The 19,866-nt window shown below is 38.6% G+C and overlaps 1 protein-coding gene across 1 annotated transcript; it reads left to right on the top strand.

Moving 5' to 3' along the window:
* Positions 1 to 8,317: 8,317 nt before the first annotated feature.
* On the top strand, positions 8,318 to 18,026 carry LOC106730858. Its single transcript, XM_032482878.1, has 6 exons — positions 8,318 to 8,398; positions 10,716 to 10,957; positions 12,164 to 12,264; positions 13,437 to 13,503; positions 13,899 to 13,990; positions 16,857 to 18,026. Exons 1-6 carry the CDS (start codon positions 8,318 to 8,320, stop codon positions 17,162 to 17,164), a joined length of 891 nt encoding a protein of 296 aa, XP_032338769.1. The 3' UTR covers positions 17,165 to 18,026.
* Positions 18,027 to 19,866: the final 1,840 nt, after the last annotated feature.

Below are 19,866 nucleotides of genomic sequence, written 5' to 3' on the forward strand. Positions count from 1 at the left end.
TGAGTGATTTTCCAGGAACTTGGAGTGTGAGTTGCATCTAGTTCAGCTGAGCTGGTTAATTCTGGATAGGACCAACCACCCTCCAACTGGGCATGCGTGAATGTCCACTTAATGACCTTTTGAATGTGCAGGGGCCTGGAGCGTAGTTAGGACTGGGCAGAATGACCACTATTGCACCTTTTTCTAATCACTTTTCCCCATGCCTCAGACATCCCTGTTTCCTTATTTGTTACCCCATAAGGACCCTGAGCCACTTGCCTTCAGGGAGGTGGGTTTGAGATTTGCTCTCCTGTTCCCTTGTTTGGGTGCCTTGGAAATGAACCCTCCTTGCTGGAAACCTCTGTGTCTCAGAGTTTCAGCTTGCTGTGAGTGAGGAGAGATGAACGTGGTCCTGATGAACAGAAGCACTTAGTTTTAATGTAGGAAAGTTATCAGTCTTCCTGGTTGGTAATTGTGTGTGTGTGTGTGTGTGCGCGCGTGCGTGCGCGCACTGTTTAAAAAATCTTTCCCTTTTGCCCAAATCAGGAAGACAGACTTCTAAAAACTCGACTGCTTTGCCTTTCACATTTAGAGCTACGAAACACCTGCAATTGATACGTGTGTATAACATGAGCAAGAGTTCAAGTTCTTTCTCCTGCGTAAATACAGCACTATCTCGGCACCCTTTATTGCGAACATCCTTTTCCACTTCTTTGAGTGCTGTGTCACAGATCATGTGTCCATATATGGGTCTGTTTGGGGGCTCTATTCTACTTTTGTTTATCCTTGCACCAGTACCACACTGCTATAATATCTATAGTTTGAAAATTTTATATCTGAGGACACTTTTTAACCTCTTTTCAAAAGCGTCTTGGCTGTTTTCTTGACACTTGACATTCAACATATTAGAATCAGCTTGGCAAGTTTCACTGTGAGACCTATTGGGATTTCAAGCGGAATTGCTTGAAATCTGTTAATCAGTTATGGGTAAATTAACAACCTAAAGCAGTCACTGCATAAATAGGTTTCTCTACTTGTTTATATCTTTACTCAAAATAGTGATCATCGTCTCTGTAGAGACTGAACAGATATTTTGCTAGATTTGATCCTTGGTGCTTGGTATTTTGTTACACTGTTGTAAACGGTATCTTTTTAAAGAGTTGTGTATTTATCAGCGACAAATTTTATTTAAAATATATTTATCTTGCATCCAACAACTTTAATGTGCTCATTCTAATTTGTCTATAGATTATTTTGGTTTATATATGTACATTATACATATAAATTTTATTTCTTCCACTCTAATGTCTACAGTTTTCACATTTTAATTTTCTTACATTATTGCACTGTTTCTGTTCATCATTCAGAATAAACGTGATTAGAGATTATTCTCAATCTCAAAGGGGAAAGCTTTCAACATTTTACCACTAAGTGTGTTTGCTTAGATTTTTAAAAATAGATCTTTATTAGATTTAGGAAGCCCTACTGTATTCTACTTAGTTTTTTAATTTTTGAAGTATAGTTGGTTTACAATGTTGCATTAATTTCTGATGTACAGCATGGTGATTCAGTTATATACATACTCCTTCTCATATTCTTTTTCATTATAGGCTATTACAAGATTTTGAATATAGTTCTCTGTGCTATACAGTAGGACCTTGTTGTTTATCTATTTTATATATAGTAGTTAGTATCTGCAAATCGTAAACTCCCAATTTATCCCTTCTCCCACCCATTCCCCCCGGTAACCATAAGTTTGTTTTCTATGTCTGAGCCTGTTTGTTTTGTAAATAAGTTTATTTGTGCCATTTAAAAAATATATTCCACATATAAGTGATATATGGTATTCTTTTCCTGGGTTACTTTACTTAATACGACAATCTCTGGGTCCATCCATGTTGCTACGAATGGCATTATTTTATTCTTTTTATGGCTGAGAAGTATCCCATTGTATATATATACACCACAACTTCTTTATCCAGTCATTTGTCAATGGACATTTAGGTTGCTTCCATGTCTTAACTATTTTAAACAGTGTTGCTGTGAACATTGGGGTGCATGAATCTTTTGGAACTAGTTTCCTCCAGATGTATGCCCATGCATAGGACTGCTGGATTGTATGGTAAGTCTATATTTAGTTTTTTAAGGAATCTCCATATTGCTTTCCATAATGGCTGCACGAAAATACATTCTCTACTTTGGTAAGAGTTTTTAAATTTGGATTTCATCAAATGCTTTTGGGGAATATCAATTGAGATGGTTATTATTCCCCTTTATTCTGTTCCTGTGGTGGAATAAATTGCTTGATTTTCTTTCCCCCTCCAGTATTAAATAATCTTAACATTCCTAGAATAAACCCAATTTAGTCATGGTATATTTTTATATAGTAGGTGGATCCTGGTTGCTAAAATTGTTCAGGATTTTTAGTTCAAAGGTTATGCCTGAACATCACCTGTAATTTTCCTTTATATGCCTTTATTAGATTTGAGTATCAAGTTTACTTTGTCATTATTTTGCATTTTGCCTTTATTAATTGAGGTACCGCTGATTTACACTATGTATAAATTTCAGGTATGCAACATAGTGACTCACGATTTTTAAAAATTACTCCATTGATAGTTATTACAAACTTTGGCTGTATTCCCTGTGTGGTACATCCTTGTAGCTTATATACATAGTTTGTCCCTCTTAACCCATCATCTGCTCCTTCCTCCCCTGTCCCCATTGGTAAACACTAGTTTCCTATGTCTGAGTCTTTCTTTTTTAATACTGACATAGATTCCACACAAGTAATGTCTTTCTGTTTGACTCATTTCACTTAGCATATTCTCTACATCAACCCACATTGCTGCAAATGGCAGTATTTTTCTTTTTTATGGTTGAGCAGTGTTCCATTGTGTGTGTATGTATACCACACCTTTATCCATTCATCTGTTGTTGGACACTTAGGTTGCTTCCATGTCTTAGCTATTGTAAATAGTGCTGCTATGGACACTGGGGTGAATGTATTGATTTGAATTAGTGTTTGTATTCTTTGGATATATACCAAGGAGTGGAATGGCTGGATCATATGGTAATTTTATTATTAGATTTTTGAGGGATCGCCATACTGTTTTCCACAGTGGCTGCACCAGTTTATATTCCCACCAGTATATAAGGGTTCCCTTTTCTCCACATCCTCACCAACTTTGTTACTTGTGTTCTTTTTGATGGTAGCCATTCTGACAGGTGTGAGGTGATAGCTCATCGTGGCCTTTTTAACTGAAGTATAATTGATTTACAATCATTGTGGTTTTGATTTGCATTTCTCCAATTAGTGATGTGGAGCATCTTTTCATGTGTCTGTTGGCCATCTGTATGTCTTCTTTTGAAAAACATCTATTCAGATCTCCTGCCCATTTTTTTTCATGTTGCTTTTTTGATGTTGAGTTGTATGAGCTGTTGATAAATTTTGGAATTTACCCCTTATAGATTGTTATGACACTTGAAAATAATTTCTCCCATTCAGTGTGTTGTCTTTTCATTTTCTCAATGGTTTCCTTTGCTGTGCAAAAGCTCTTAAATTTAATTAGGTCCTATTTGGTGTGTTTTGCTTTTGTTTCCTCTGCCTTAGGCAGATGCAAAAAGATGTTGCTATGATTTATGTCAGACTGTTCCGCCTGTGCTTGCTTCAAGAAGTTTGATGGTTTCCAAATCTCTAAGACTTTAATCCGTTTTGAATTTATTTTTGTATATGCTTTGAGGGAATGTTCTAATGTAATTTTTCTACATGTGGCTGTTCAGCACCACTTAAGAGACTGTCTTTTCTCCACTGTATATTCCTGCCTTTTGTTGTAAATTAACAATTTTGTTGTAAATTAACTGACCTTTTGTTGTAAATTAATAATTTTGTTGTAAATTAACTGACCATAAGTGGATGGCTTTATTTCTGGACTGTCTGCTCTGTTCCACTGCTCTGTGTGCCTTTGTGCCAATACCACAGTTTTGATTACAGTAGCTTTGCAGTATAGTCTGAAGTGGGGGAGCATGATACATCCAGCTCTGTTCTTCCACCTCAAAATTGTTTTGGCTATTTGGGGGGTCTTTTGTGTTTCCATACAAATTTTAGGGTTGCTCCAGTTCTGTGAAAAATACCATTGGTATCCTGATATTTTGATAAGGATTGCACTGACTCTGTAGATTGCTTTGGGTAGTATGGTCACTTTAACTACATTAATTCTTGTAATCCATGAACACAGTATCTTTTCACCTGTTCAAAGATGACACAGTTTCTTTCCTCAGTGTCTTAGTTTTCTGAGAACAGGTCTTTTACTTCCTTAGGCTTATTCCTAAGCATTTTATTCTTCTTGATTCAATGGTAAATGGGATTGTTTTTGTAAACTCTTCTGATTGATCATTGTTAGTGTATAGGTATGCAACAGATTTCTCTACATTTCGTATCCTGCAACTTTACCAAATTCATCGAGATCTAGAAGACTTTTGGTGGTGTCTGGAGAATTTGCTCTGTATAGTAGTATGTTACCTGCAAACAGTGGCAGGTTTACTTCTTCCTTTCCAATTTGGATTATTTTTCTTGACTGATTACTGTGGCTAGAACTTTGGATACCAAATTGAGTAAAAGTGTCAAGAGTGGGCATTCTTGTCTTTTTTCTGATCCTAGAGAAATGCTTTTCACTGTTGAGTATGATGTTAGCTATGGGCTGGTCATATACGACTTCTACTGTGTTGAGGTACATTCTCTCTATGCCCACTTTATGGAGAGTTTTTTTTTTTTATCATAAATGGATGTTGAATTTTATCAAAAGGTTCTTCATCTATTGAGATCATATGGCTTTGATTCAGTTTGTTAAATGGCATATCACACTGACTTTGCAGATACTAACCATCCTTGCATCCCTGGAAAAAAAGATCCCACTTGATTATGGTGTATCTTTTTAATTGTTGTATCTCGCTTGCTAACATTTTAAGGATTTTTGCATCTATGTAAACCAGTGATATTGGCCTGTAATTTTTTTTGTATATGTTTGTCTGCTTTTGGTATCAGGGTGATGCTGGCCTCATAGAATGAATTTGGAAGTATTCCTTCCTCTGCAATGTTTTGGAATAGTTAGAGAAGAGTAGGTGTTAACTCTTCTCGTGAATGTTTGGTAGAATTCACCTAGGAAGCCATCCAGTCCTGGACTTCTGTTTGGGAGTTTTTAAATTACTGATTCAGTTACTCTGCTGGTCATTGATCTGTTTGTATTTTCTATTTCTACCTGGTTCACTCCTGGGAGATTTTATGTATCTAGGAATTTGTCCATTGCTTCTAAGCTGTCTGATTTTATTGGCATATAGTTTTTCCTAGTTACCTCTTATGGTCCTTTGTGTTTCTGGGGTGTGAGTTGTAACTTTTCCTTCGAGATTTTATTGATTTGGGGCCCTCTTTTTTCTTAATGCCTCTAGCTAACTGGTTATCAATGTTGTCGTCTTTACCAAGAACCAAATCTTAGGTTCACGAGTCTTTTCTATTTTTTAGTCTCTATATTCTTGATTTCTACTCTGATCTTTAGGATTTCCTTGTAACTTTGCTTGTTTTTTTGTTGTTGTTGTTTCTAGTTCTTTTAGGTATGGATAAAGTTGGTCTGAAATTTTTCTTGTTTCCTGAGGTAAGCTTGTATCGCTATAAACTCCCCCCTTAGAACCACTTTTGCTGCGTCCCATAGATTTTTGGATCACTGTGTGTGTTTCCTTTTGTCTCCAGGTATTCATCTTTGACTTCTTCAGTGACCCATTGCGTAGCAGCATACTGTTTATTGCGTAGCAGCATACTGTTTAGCTACACGTGTTTGTGTTTTGCAGTATTTTCCCCTTGTAGTTGATTTCTAGTCTAACAGCCTCCTGGCCAGAAAGGATTAAAGTGCTCCTATGTTGGGTGCATATATATTTACAGTTGTTACATCTTGGATTTATCCCTTGATCATTACATAATATCTTTCTTTGTCTCTTGTCTTGTGTTTAACAGTCTATGTCTTAAAGTCTGTTTTGTCTGATGCAGGTATCACTACCCTGGCTTTCTCTGGATTTCCATTAGCATGGAATACCTTTTCCCGTCCCCTCACCGTTTTTAAAGCTGAAAGGAGTCTTTGGTAGGAAGCATATATACAGGTCTTGTTCCTATATCCATTGAGCCATTCTGTCTTTTGATTAGAGCATTTAGTCCATTTACATTTAAAGTCCATTTACATTTAAAGTAATATGTTTTCATTGCCATTTTGTTAATTGTTTTGGTGGTGTTTTTGGTAGTGTTTCTGTTCCTTTCTTCTCTTCCCTTGAGATTTGATGACTCTCGAGTGTTATGTTTAGACTTCTTTCTCTTTTGTGTTTATCTAGCGTAAATTTTTGGTTTGTGGTTACCATGAGGTTTACATAAAGTCCTCTCTGCATACGTGATGTAAGTTGCTGATCTCTTAATTTTAATTTTAACAACCCTGCATTTGTACTCTCTTCATGATTACTGTTTTTGACATCATAGTTTACATTTAATTGTTCGATGTAGCCCTTAACTGCTTACTGTGGATATAGATAATTTTACTACTTTATTTTAATCTTCCTATTCACTTTTATGCTTGTTGGATTTTCTACCTTTACTGTGGATTTGCCTTCACTGATTTTCCTTTTGTGATTCTCATGTTTTTAGTTATGGCCTCTTTTTTGCTTAGAAATCTGTTTAACTTTTTTCACAAAGCTGGTTTAGTGACATTGAACTTGGCTTTTGCTTGTCTGTGAAACTGCTCATCTCCGTATCAAATCTGTTTGTTTTTTGGGGGGAGGGGAGGTAATTAGGTTTATTTTTTATTTTTTTTTAATGGAGGTACTGGGGATTGAACCCAGGACCTTGTGCATGCTAAGCACATGCTCTACCACTTTATCCAATCTAAATGAGAGCCTTGCCACGTAGAGTATTGTTGGTTGTAGGTTTATCTTTATCGTCACTAAATATATCATGCCACTCCCTCCTGGCCTGCAGAGTTTCAGCTAAAAAGTCATCTGATAGATAGCCTTATGGGAGTTCCCCTGTCTGTAACTTGTTTGTTTTCCTTTGACGCTTTTAATATTCTCTTTATCTTTGATTTTTGCCGCTTGAATGACAGTGTGTCTTGGTGTAGTCCTCTTTGGATCAATCTAGTCTAGATTCTCTATGCTTCCTAGACTTGGATGTTTGTTTGCTTTCCCAGATTTGGGAAGTATTCAGCTATTAGGTCTTCAAATATATTCTATCCCTGTCCACTCTCTCTTCTTCCAGGACCCTGCAAACGTAAGTATGCCTGATGTTGTCCCAGAGGTCTTGTAAACTGTCCTAAGTTCTTTTCTTTCTGTTCAGCATCAGTGGTTCCATTGCTGTCTTCTGGCTTACTGAAACAAAGGAATGCGTCATTTAGTCTGTTAGTACCTTCTAGCATCTTTGTCATTTCAGTTACCCTTCATCTGTTCGTTTCTATATATTTTCCAACTGTCGGTTTAAAAAATTCTAACATCTTGATCTGTTCACCTAGTCTTCTCCTGAGTTCTTCAATAATCTTTCTTCTTCTGGCGGTTTCTCTTACTTGTTTGTAACGTGTTCCTGTTAATTCATTTTGCCTAAATTTCTGTTTCTATTTCTAGTATCTGGTAGGTTGGTTACATTTCCCAACCTTGCAGAAGTGGCCTTTGTAGGAGATGACCCATGGGTCCCAGCAGCATGCTGTCCTCTTGTCACCAGAGCTCTGTGCTCTAGGGCTGCCCCCTGTGTGGGCTGCTTGGGTCCTTCTGCTGTGGTGGGCTGGTGACTGTGGGTACTTCGGTAGTCTTGGTTGGCCCCCTGGTCTCGTTGATTGCTAAGACTTAAATTTTGCATAGGCTACTGACCACTGGCTGGCAGGGCTAGGTCACAGAGTGGCTGGCTGCAGCTCCCCACAGGTCCTGGGGCTACTGCCAGGTGCTGGGGCTACTGCCTGGCCACTGGCAAGCAGAACTGAGTCCTAGGGTATGGCCATAGGGCTCGGGGGACCCAGAGCTGCTGTTAGACTGCTGGTGGGTGGGGCTGATTGCTGACACAGCTGGCTGTGGAGTCCAGGATGTCCTGAAGCTTGTGTTGGCCTGCTGGTGGTTGGTCCCTGGGCTGGTGCTGGCTTGCTGGTGGATGGGCTGGGTCTGCAGACTGGGGGGCTACCATTTCCTGGGGCTGGGCCCCTTCCCTGGTGTCTACAGGCCCTTGGGAAGGGGCGAGACTGGGTTCTGAGGCTAACAAGCTAGAGGGAGGATTCCACAGTGGTGCTTGCTAGCACCAGTGTCCATGTGGTGGAACAACCTCCCCAAAATGACTGCCACCAGTGTCTGTGTCCCCAGGGGGAGCTCCAGTTGTCCCCTGCCTCTCTGGGAGACTCTGAAAGATCACAAGGTAGGTCTGATCCAGATTCATTTCAGATTTCTCCTGCTTGCCTGGGTCCCTAAACATGTGAGATTTTTGTGTGCACCCTTTGAGAATGGAGTCTATTTCCTTTAGCCCTCTGGGACTCCCAGAGTAAGTTCCAGTGGCCTTCAGAGCCAAGCATTCTGGGGGCTTGTCTTCCTGATGCAGGACCCCTGGGGCTGAGGAGCTCGATGTGGTGCTCAGACCCCTCACTGCTTGGGGAAGGCCTCTGCCACTGTCCTTTTCCTTTTTGTGGTCCATCCACCCGAGTGTATGGGACTGGGCTGTACTGTGATTTGGCCCTTCCTACCTGTCTCGTTTTGGCTCCTTCTTCATATCTTTAGTTGTAGATCTTTTCTGGTATGTTCTGGTCTTTTTCATGGACGGTTGTTCTGTAAACAGTTGTAATTGTGGTGTGCCCACGAGCAGAGGTGAGCTCAGGGTCTTGGCCATCTTGGCTGATCTGTCATCTTTTTTTTTTAATTCTCTGGAAGATTGGTGTTCTTTTCCCTAAATTAGTTTTGCTAGTGAAAGCTTTGTGTTTGGACTTCTAATTATGTTCAATTTCTTTAATAAAAAAATTCAGATACTCTATTCTTAGTTTTTGGTTAATTGGATATTAAATTTTCCATTTTACTTATGTTTTAAGACATATTGGTATACAGTTTTTCAATAATTCTCTTACCTTCTACAGCATATGTATTAATATCCCATGTCCCTACTTTCATTATTTTTTTAACATTTATTGATTTATAATCATTTTACAATGTTGTCAAATTCCAGTGTTCAGCACAATTTTTCAGTTATACATGAACATTTATATATTCATTGTCACATTTTCTCGGTGAGCTACCATAAGATCTTGTGTATATTTCCCTGTGCTATACAGTATAATCTTGTTTATCTATTCTACAATTTTGAAATCCCGTCTATCCCTTCCCACCCTCCGCCCCCTTGGCAACCACAAGTTTGTATTCTATGTCTGTGAGTCTATTTCTGTTTTGTATTTATCCTTTGTTTTTTTTTGTTGTTGTTGTTTTTGTTTTTGTTTTTTAGATTCCACATATGAGCGATCTCATATGGTATTTTTCTTTCTCTTTCTGGCTTACTTCACTTAGAATGACATTCTCCAGGAGCATCCATGTTGCTGCAAATGGCGTTATGTTGTTGGTTTTTATGGCTGAGTAGTAGTCCATTGTATAAATATACCACCTCTTCTTTATCCAGTCACCTGTTGATGGACATTTAGGCTGTTTCCATGTTTGATACTGGTTTCTTGTATGTCTCTCTGATTTGATCGTCTTGTCCAAAGTTTGAAAAGTTTATTAGACTCTTTAAAGAATCAAATTTTGGCTTTGTCAGTATTTTAACCTTTCAAATTCACCATTTTTCTAATTCCTTGGTAGATGTTAGCTCATTAAAATTGATCTGTCTTTTGTATGTAGAAGTTACTATCTTAAATGTATAAACACTGATTTTACTACATTCTACATGATTTTTCCTCAAACTACTGAGCTCAAATTATCTTCTAATTTACATCATGATTTATTTTTACCTGCTGGTTATTTAGAAGTGAATCTCTACATTTATGGAAGTATTCTAGCTTAAAAATGATTAGTTGAATATGCTTTGTGAAAATGTAATTAAGTAGATTCAGTTCCTTTTGAGACTTGTCTTATGGCCTAATAACAATCAATTTTTGAAAATGTCTTGTTCAAATCTTATTTCTTTTGTGTTTTATTAGTTATTCTCATAGTTTGAATTTGTCTATTTCTCTTTATGGTTCTGTTTTTCCTCTAGTATTCCGAGGATATGTCATGAGATGATTAAAATCTAAAATTATTTTCCTGGTAAGTCTTTTATCATTGTGAAATGTCCCCTTTTTAATCTACAGTAATGCTTTCTACCTTCCAGTAGCCTTAAATGATGCTAATATAGCTACATTAGTTCTAGGACAGGGCTTCAAAAAGTCTCATTTTCTTGAATACTGAATAAATCATGCCATTATCTCCTGGATTTCATTGTTTAGCTTATAAAATTAGCTGTCAGCTCAATTCCTGAAACTTTAAATGATACATTTGTACACTTTATCATCCTTTGACTTTAACCTTTTTGGAATCCATAAATATCTTGTCAAATACAAGGGCTTTTTTCCTCCAAGAAATTCAGCTGACAGAATTTAATTGGAGTAAATAATCTATTTTCCTAATATAATCACTGCTGTGAGTTTAAATCTGTAGTACTAGCCCCTTATCTGTGGTTTCGCTTCCCGTGGTTTCAGTTACCCACAGTGAACCATGTGTAGTTCAGAAAATACTACATAGGAATTGTTTATTTCTGGGATTGTCTACGTTTTAAATTTGGCGCTGTTCTGAGTAGCACGGTAATCCCTCCCTGTCCAGCTCTGTCTTGCTCAGGAGATCCCCAGCCATCGACACTGTCATGGACCAGGGATCTGGGACCACCTGAAGCAGATGATCCTCCCTTTGACTCTTCACCTCACTTCCTCTCATCTCACCATGAAGGCACTGCATCATCTCAAGTAGGGTAAGAATAGTACAATAAGATATTTTGAGGAAGAAAGAGACCATAGGCACATAATTTTTATGTTACAGTGTAACTTTTCTGTTTTATTAGTTACTGTAAAGCTTGCTGTGCCTGATTCATAAATTAAACTATCAATCATAGGTATGTATAGGAAAAAACTTTGTACACATAGGGTTTGGAACTACTTGGTTTCAGGCATCCAGTGGGGGTCTTGGAACACAGCCCCTGCAAACAAGGGGGGACAGTTGTACCATCCTACTATAATGACCCACTAGTTTAAGGTCTTTTTTCCTGTGGATGCGTTTAAGATTTAAAAAAAATTTCCTCAAGTTATGATGTGTCTAGGAGTAGATTGCTTTTAATTTACATTGCTTTGGTTCCTCAGCCCTTCTTGGAGCTGGTGGTTCCTATGTTTATTTGGCTTTTGAAAATTCTATCCCCAAGTCCAGAACCGCTTGGCTACATCTGTTTTCACTGTATCAGTTACTTTTTCTTACCTTCTTGGGTGTTTTACCTGAGTTTCATTTTGAATATTTCCTTCTGATTTGTCTTCCAGTTCACTAATCCTCTATTAAATTATTTCTAATTGGCTACTATACCCAACCATTGCATTCTTAATTGGGATTGTATTTTTCAGTTCTGACATTTTTTTCCCTCTGCTAAATCTGCTCTGTAATTTTCTGTGGTTTTCAGTTCTTTAGAAATGTTGGCAATCTACTTACACTTCTTCCAATATCTGGGGCCTCTGCATATTAGCTTTTAATGACATTTTTCCTACTGCTTCTCGTGTATAACTGTCTCCTCCTAAGCTTGTTTATTCTTGATTGTGTGGCAAGACTATTTTTTTAAAAGGGGTTTGTTTTTATAGATCTAGGATGATGTTCTATTCTTCCAGGGGGAAAAAAAAATATCTGTCCCAGGCACCTGAGAACAAAGGCAGCAGTCTGGTATTATTGTACCTGGCACTGTTGACATTTTAAGCTGGATAATTCTTTACTGGGAAGGTATTTCCTGTGTTTTACAGGATATTTAGTATCTCAGCCTCTTCCCAATAGACACCAACAGAACCTCTTCCCAGTTAAAATGCTGCCAGATATTACCAGATACCCCCTGCTACTTAAAATGCCCTTTTGGGGAGTTAAAATTATAGTGGTCTCTGATTTCCACTTTTGTCCCCCTAATTAAAGTATTACCCTGCTTTACTAGTTGTCCTCAGTGGAGACTGTATCCAAGTTTGACATGGGGATGTTTATGCACACACACCTTCCTGCTGCCTGGAGTACACCCTGCCGTATATCCAGTTGCAGGTAAGTCCTATTTACGTTGCATGGTTCTCACGTGGGCCATCCTGCCACATGGTAGAGGCTCTTTTTCTTTGCCACACCAGAACCCTTCTTGCTATTTAAACATTTGTCTTGAGAAATGTCTTAAGAACCAATCTTCATTTCTAAACTTCAATGACCCACTCTCAAAGACTGAGTGACTGTCAGTGCCCCTCCATTTCCATTCATGGAGGGTTTCCTTCTTGGTATATTGTGTCTTGAAGACAAGGACTTACAAGATGATTTCTGTAATAGCAGCTCAGAGAATCCTAAATTCCCTCTGGGATTTAGAACTGGGCATCCTGAAAAGCATCTAGTCCAAATAGATGAGCAAAGTGAAGTGCAGAAAGTCCATGTCAGCGATACATGGTTGTGAGGTGACTAGAACTGAAAAAAAAGTGTCACCTAGAAGAATGAGAAGGGCCAAAAGACATCAGTTCACATGCAAACTTGGTAATACAGTGACAAGGCTTGGGTTGAGGAGACGGGACAATTCTGTCCCGTTGGGAAGGTCAGGAGGGGATGGATCCCAACAGAAAGAGAATCAGTACTGCTTTGCTTATTAGAAGGAAATACTTACTTTGTATCAGGAACTTCTGCCTTATTTTGTTGTACCTTTGACAACCTTTAGGCACTCTGTTTAGAGATTTACCTCCATCTTTAGATGAGGGTCCGAGGTTTAGCATGTTGTAACTTGCGTTAGGTCACAGCTTAGTAGGTGGCAGAGCTGGGATAGAAGGTGGAGTCTAACCCTAAAGCCAAAGATGTGTTTTTCTTAGGCTTTGCTGCCCCTGTAGTTCTTAAGGTCATGACTTCTCATTCAAGGGCATGCAGATTAAAATCTGGGCATATAGATTAAAGTCTGCACTAAAAGATAATCTAAGTTACCATTGGGTGGGGACCAGTGAGAAGAGGGACTCACAACAGAAAGGGCCTCTCTGGTGAGACTGTAAGATGGCCCCAGGGAGAGCTGGGTGAGGTCAGTGTTCTCTTAACTGACACACAAAACCAGAAGTGAAAGCTGAGAAGCAGGGGTGCTCTGACTTTCTAGGTTAGCACACTCTCTGCTTAGTCCCGCTTTCTTCATCTGTGGGACAAATCCCCTAAATTCAATAATGTCTCAAAGGTGACTAAACCATTCTGTTATTTGGAACTAGGCTGGAAGTTTGAAAGAGGGCAAAGTAATTTGGTAACTCCTGATGTCTCCTGGAACCTGAACCAAGCGTGAGTGAGGGCATTTTCTTTGTATTCCTGGTTCGGGCCAGCATGAGAATTGAGCACAATTATTTATTCATAGGCGGTTCTTTCACTAACAATAAAATACTCTCTGAGCAGGATTTAATTTCAATAGCAAGTATCTTCAAAACGACTCTAAATGAGGTCCAGCTGGATCTCAGTTTGGCCTCAAATCAAGCAATGGACATACCACAATATTGGTAGAAGGCTCTGGAAATTCTAGCACTGTGTGATCCAGTTTGGTTAAATAGCCTTTTCTGGGGCAAGGATGCTTTTTTACCTTATCAGATAAAGTTCCAGATTGATTCATTCATTACAAGCTTACTTTATTTAGGATAACTACTCTGAGGTAGACTAAATGACTGCTTTTCTTCGTCTTATAGTATTCCTCGTGTGGTTCTCACCAACTCCTACTCATTTATGCCTTGTTATATCCTACTTCATCTCATCTGTAGAATGAAGAAAATTCCAGAAGGTACGTATTAGCAGATCCTTGAAGGATATATATATAGATATATATATATGTCTATATATATCTCCAGTCAATTGGTTTCTTTAGCTTTTCCAGAAGTACTATTGGCTCTAATACTCTTGGGCTAGATACTTAGCATTTTGTTTTATCAAGTTTAAAAGAGCAGAGATGTATTATTTACACATTCCCCTTCCTCCTGAGTCAGCTAATACTATCTCTGATTTTAGAGAGGATAGTGGCTGAGAGTGTTTCTCAGGAGTGTCTGAATTCTGCTTTCTCTACTTACCAATTACATGAGAAATTTAACTTTTCCAAGCACTAATTTTCTTTTCTGTAAAATGGGTAGTATAGTAGTAATCACTACCTCCATAGTATTATCAGGATTAAACAAACTGCAATTGATGTAAAACACTACACATGGCACCTGGAATTTCTATTTCTACAAACCCTTAACTTATATAATTAATTTTTAATCACTGTAAAATATACATAATATACAATTACCCCTTTGAACCACTTATAAATGTGCAGTCTTGTGGCATTAGGCACATTCATCTAGTTGAACCATTGTTGCCTTTCAGCTCCAGAATGTTTCCATGTTGCTAAATAATTCCATACCCATTAAACAGCTACTCTGACTCCCTCTCTCCACCAGCCACCCCCTGGGCAACCATCATTCTATTCTTTATCTCTATGAATTTGACTTCTATATGCATTGCATATAAATGTACTCATATAATATTTGTTTTTCTGTGACTGAGGAACACTTAGCATCTTGGCTTCAGTGTTCATCAGTGTTACAGCATAGAATTTTCTTTTAAAGGCTGAATACTATTCCATTGTTAACACCTGCATACTATTATATTAGTCAAAGCTCTATTCTAACCACTGAAAAAGCAAGTTCAATTGCTTTCCAAGGCACAGCTTCAGTGGGGGTCAGTGTCTTTCCTACTACAGTAGAAAATGCAGGCTTATGCTTTTACAGTAAATTCCTAGGCTCACCTTTTTGATTCCTTTTCTCCACCAGCGGTTACAAAACCCCAATTTAGGATCTCATTTTCCTCAGAGATAAAGAATGGCTGGAGAGGGGGATGAAGATGGTGGAGCTCAACTCCCCTGTGAAAACCTCAAAAATACATCTACATATGGAACAATTCTCATAGGAAAGTAACTGGAAACCGGTAGAACTCTTATACAACCAGTGCTGCCAGAAAGATTTCCTCGTGACTGGGTTGGGGGTGGAGGGCAGAAACCACTAGGTCAGAACCTGGGCCCCTGGGAGGAGTCTAAGGGGAAAAGGGAGATGCAAGGGGCAGATCCCCACTGGGCGGTGCGAGTGGGTTTAGCCATGACTGGGCATCCCCGTCCCACCTGGAGGAATTAACAAGCCCCCTTGGCTGCTGGGATAAGCACTGTGACAGGCAGAAGGGCTGCAGAAGCCTAGACTCCACTGGCAAGGAGTGTGTAGGTGCACGGCAGTGAGAACACCACACTGGCTCCTGCCACCTTACCACACACCCCAGCCCCACTCATTGAACATCATAGCTGGGCCCAGGTTCTAGGGTCCTTGGAAAAGATCTAGTGCTGGAGAGATGGCCAGGGGACCTGGGCTGTGGGCCAGAGGAACAGTAGCAGTGGCTATTTTTGGTGCTTGCTCAGCCAGTGCCATGTGAGCAGTGCAGACCTCTGAGGGCAGCACAGTCATTTGCACCTGTAACCAGTATGCCTGCATCCCCTTTCCCAGCAGAGCTAACACTCTGCCCCTGCTCACTCCATCCCACAGCTTTGCACTAGACCTGGGGCAGGCAGTTCCTGGGAAGAGACTCTAGGGATGTAGAGGAAGCGGGGGGGCAGGATGTGGTTCAGGTACAGCAGGGTCAGCTGGTGCCCCAGAAGCAGCCCAGACCTCTGGTGGCGGCACAGCCCCTTCAATTCCTGTAACCACAACACCCTGACCCCCCAGTCCCAGGCTAATGAATGCTCTGGTCCTACCTACTGCATGCCACAACCTTGCACTAGACCTGGGCCAACCCCAACAGGGAAAGGGATGCGACTGTGGGCTGATTTTGAGGAGAGCTGCAGACACCTACACAGGCAGTGCATCAGACCTCTGTGCGCACATGAGCTTCATTTTACCACTCCCCTCCTTTGGGGCAAAGGCTCCAGTTCAGAGACAAGGAAAAACATAATGAGAACAGTCTGCCTGAGCCCAAAGCTCAGGTTTTCTGCTCTAGCAACAGTGGAGCAGACCTTGCCCCTGACATGGCAGCAGCCATGGAGCATAGAGGAAGTCCTGCCACACACTGTGAGGAAAGACATGACTGGCATCCACATCCAAGCCAACCCTCACGCACTGAAGATGCTGGGCACACAAGGTTACCTAAGAATGCTTCCACCGTACAAAAATCCTTTGACACCACAGTAGGTACCATTTCTCCTACATTCATAGAGACAGAGAAGGTTAAAATGCAGAAGACCCACTCACAATTGGAAAAGCAAGAGACAACCCCTGAAAAAATAATGAAACTGTCTTCCAGACATTGAGTTAAAAATGTTAGTAGTAAATATGCTGAATTTAAAAAGTATCAAAATAAACCTGGATCCTTTTAACAAGGAACTATAAACTATAAAGATGACCCAATCATAATAGATAATTCAATTTCTGAGATAAAAAGCAATCTAGAATTAGTGCATAACTAGAATTAGTGCATAACTGACTAAATGACACACACACAAAACCACACAAGTGATTTGGAAGATAGATGGAAATCACCCAATCAGAACAGCAGACAGAAAGGCAAATGAAAAAAAAAAAACAATACAGAAGATCTATGGGATAATATATAATGTGCCAATCTATGCATAACAGGGGTTCCAGAAGGAGGAGAGAAAATAATTTATCAATTTAAAGCAAGCAGATATAATTTTGGATCAACATACATGACCACCAGAGTAACCTCAACTCAAAAACCTCTAATAGATACACAAAAGCAAACAAAAAAAGGAACTCAAGCGTACTATAGAAAATCATCAAACCAGACAGGGGAAAACAAAGCACAAAATGAAGACACAAAAGAAAGAAAAATTACAAAAACAACTAGAAAACAAATGGCAATAAGTACATACCTATTAATTATTTTAAGTGTCAATGGACTAAATGCTCCAATCAAAAGATAACAGGGTAGCTCATTGGATTACAAATAAGACTCTTCAATATGCTGCCTAGAAGAGACACACACTTCAGGGCAAATTTCATGCAAATGGAAATGACAAGAAAGTAGGAGTTATAATGCTCAAATCAGAAAAAAATGACTTTAAAACAAAGACAAAGAAGGACCTTATATAATGGGATTACCACAAGAAGAGGATATTACACTCATACCATATACTCACCCAATATAGGAGCAGACAGATACATAAAGGAGAAACTGACAATAATACAATAACAGTAGTAGACTTTAACACCCCACTGACATCAATGGACAGATCATGTGGCAACAGAAGTCCTGAGTGACACAGTAGACTAGTTGGACTTGATATCTGCAGGACACTACATCCTAAAAAAGCAGAAGACACATCCTTTTCAAGTGCACATGGAATATTCTTCAGGGTAGACCATATACTGGGTCACAAAACAAGCCTCAACAAATTTAAGAGGGTAGAAGTTACATCAAGCATTATTTCCAACCACAACAGCATAAAACTAGAAATCAACCACAGAAAGAAGAATGGGACAAGAAGAAATACGTGGAGACTAAACAACATGCTACAAAAAACCAATTAAAGAGGAAGTCAGAAGTTAAAGAAATTAAATGAAATTTAAAGGAAATCAGAAAATACCTTGAAACAAATGCAAAAGAGAACACAACTTGACAAAATCTATGGAATGCAGCAAAAGAAGTTGTAAGAGGGAAGTTCACTGCTACACAGTTCTGCCCAAAGAAACAAGAAAACACAGAAGCAGTGCTTACTTAACCTACCACCTAAAAGAATTAGCAAAAGAACAAACAAAGCCCAAATTCAGTAGAAGGAAATAATAAAGATCACAGAGGAAATAAAGATTAAAAAACCAAGAAAAAAGCTAAACCAAGAGGTTTTTTTTTTGTTTTTTTTTTGTTTTTTTTTTTTTGGGGAAAGAGAAACAAAATTGATAAATCTTTAGCCAGGGTCACCAAGAAGAAAAGAGAAGACCCAAATAAGAAATGAAAGAGGAAAAATAACAACTGATACAACAGAGATACAAAAAAAATCTTCAGAATACTACAATTATATGCAACAAGTTGGACAATCTAGAAGAAATGGACAAATTTCTAAAACATAGAGCCTGCCAAGTCTGAGTCAAGAAGAAACAATCTGAACTGATCACTACAAATGAAATAGAATCTGTAATTAAAAAAAAACTCCCTGCAGACAAAAATTCAGGACTGGACAGCTTCTCCAGGGAATTCTACCAAACATATAAATAAAAACTTACGTTGATCCTTCTCAAACTATCCCAAAAACTGAACAAGAGGGAACACTCCTACATTTATTCTAAGAGGCTACCATTCCCTGATACCAAAAGCAAAGACATTACCAAAAAAAAAGAAAATTACAAGCCAGTACCCTTGATGAATATACATGCAAAAATCCTCAACAAAATATTAGCAAACCAAATCCAACGATACATAAAAAGGATCATACACCATGATCAAGTTGCATTTATTCCAGGGTCACAAAGATTGTTTAACATACTCAAATCAGTCATTGCGATACACATTAACAAAAGGGAAGACAAAAACGACCATCTCCAATAGATGCAGAAAAAGCACTTGACAAAATTCAACATCCATTTATGATAAAAACTCTCATCAAAGTGGGTATAAAGGGAACATACCTCAATATAGTAAAGGCCATGTATGACAAATTGACAGCCAATGTCACATTCAACAGTGAAAAGCTGAAAGCCTGCTAAATTCAGCAAAAAGACAAGGATGCCCATTCTTGCCACTTCTATTTAACACAGTATTGGAAATCCTAGCACAGCAATCAGGTAAGAAAAAGAAATAAAAGGTGTCCAAATTGGAAAGGAAGAATTAACACTGCCACTATTTGCAGATGATAAGATACTCTATATATAGAGAGAACCCTATAGGCTCCAACCTAAAACAATTAGAACTAATAAATGAATTCAGCAAGGTTGAAGGATACATGGTTAATAGAAACACAGAAATCTGCTGTGTTTCTATACACTAATGATAAAATACCAGAAAGGGAAAGTTTTTAAAAATCCCATTTAAAATCACATCAATAAAATAAATACTGAGGAATAAACTTAACCAAGGAGGTTAAAGACTTAACATGCTGAAAGCTACAAAACATTCATGAAGGAAATTGAAGATGATTCAGAGAAATGGATGAAGAAATGGGAAGCTATCTTGTGCTCTTGGATTGGAAAAATAAATATTAAAATGGCCATACTACTAAAAGCAATCTACAGATTTAATGCAATCCCTATCAACACACCCAGGACATTTTTCACAGAATTAGACAAATAATTGTAAAATTTATACGGAACCACAAAAGACTTTGAATTGCCAAAGCAATCCTGAGAAAAAAGAGCAAAGCTAGAGGTATAACCCTTCCAGACTTCAGACTATACTATAAATCTGCAGTAATCAAAACAGCATGGTGTTTGCACAAACACAGACACAGATCAATGGAACAGAATAGTACAGAAATAAATCCATGTGTCTATGGTCTGTTAATCTATGACAAAGGAGGCAAGAATATACAATGGAGAAAAGACAGTTTCTTCAACAAGTGGTGCTGGGGAAACTGAATAGCCACATGTAAAACAATGAAATTAGAACATTTCTTCACACCATATACAAAAATAA

This window comes from Camelus ferus, chromosome 6, assembly GCF_009834535.1.
Source record: "Camelus ferus isolate YT-003-E chromosome 6, BCGSAC_Cfer_1.0, whole genome shotgun sequence".
In the NCBI taxonomy this organism is placed as follows: domain Eukaryota; kingdom Metazoa; phylum Chordata; class Mammalia; order Artiodactyla; family Camelidae; genus Camelus; species Camelus ferus.

Bases quoted from the DNA above. Each gene is read 5' to 3' on its own strand.
- LOC106730858 (XM_032482878.1), top strand. From the start codon at position 8,318: ATGACTGCCACCAGTGTCTGTGTCCCCAGGGGGAGCTCCAGTTGTCCC. The intron at 12,265-13,436 runs GTAAGTCCTATT...ATTTGGAACTAG, and splicing joins TGCCGTATATCCAGTTGCAG to GCTGGAAGTTTGAAAGAGGG. The intron at 13,504-13,898 runs GTGAGTGAGGGC...TTCGTCTTATAG, and splicing joins TCCTGGAACCTGAACCAAGC to TATTCCTCGTGTGGTTCTCA.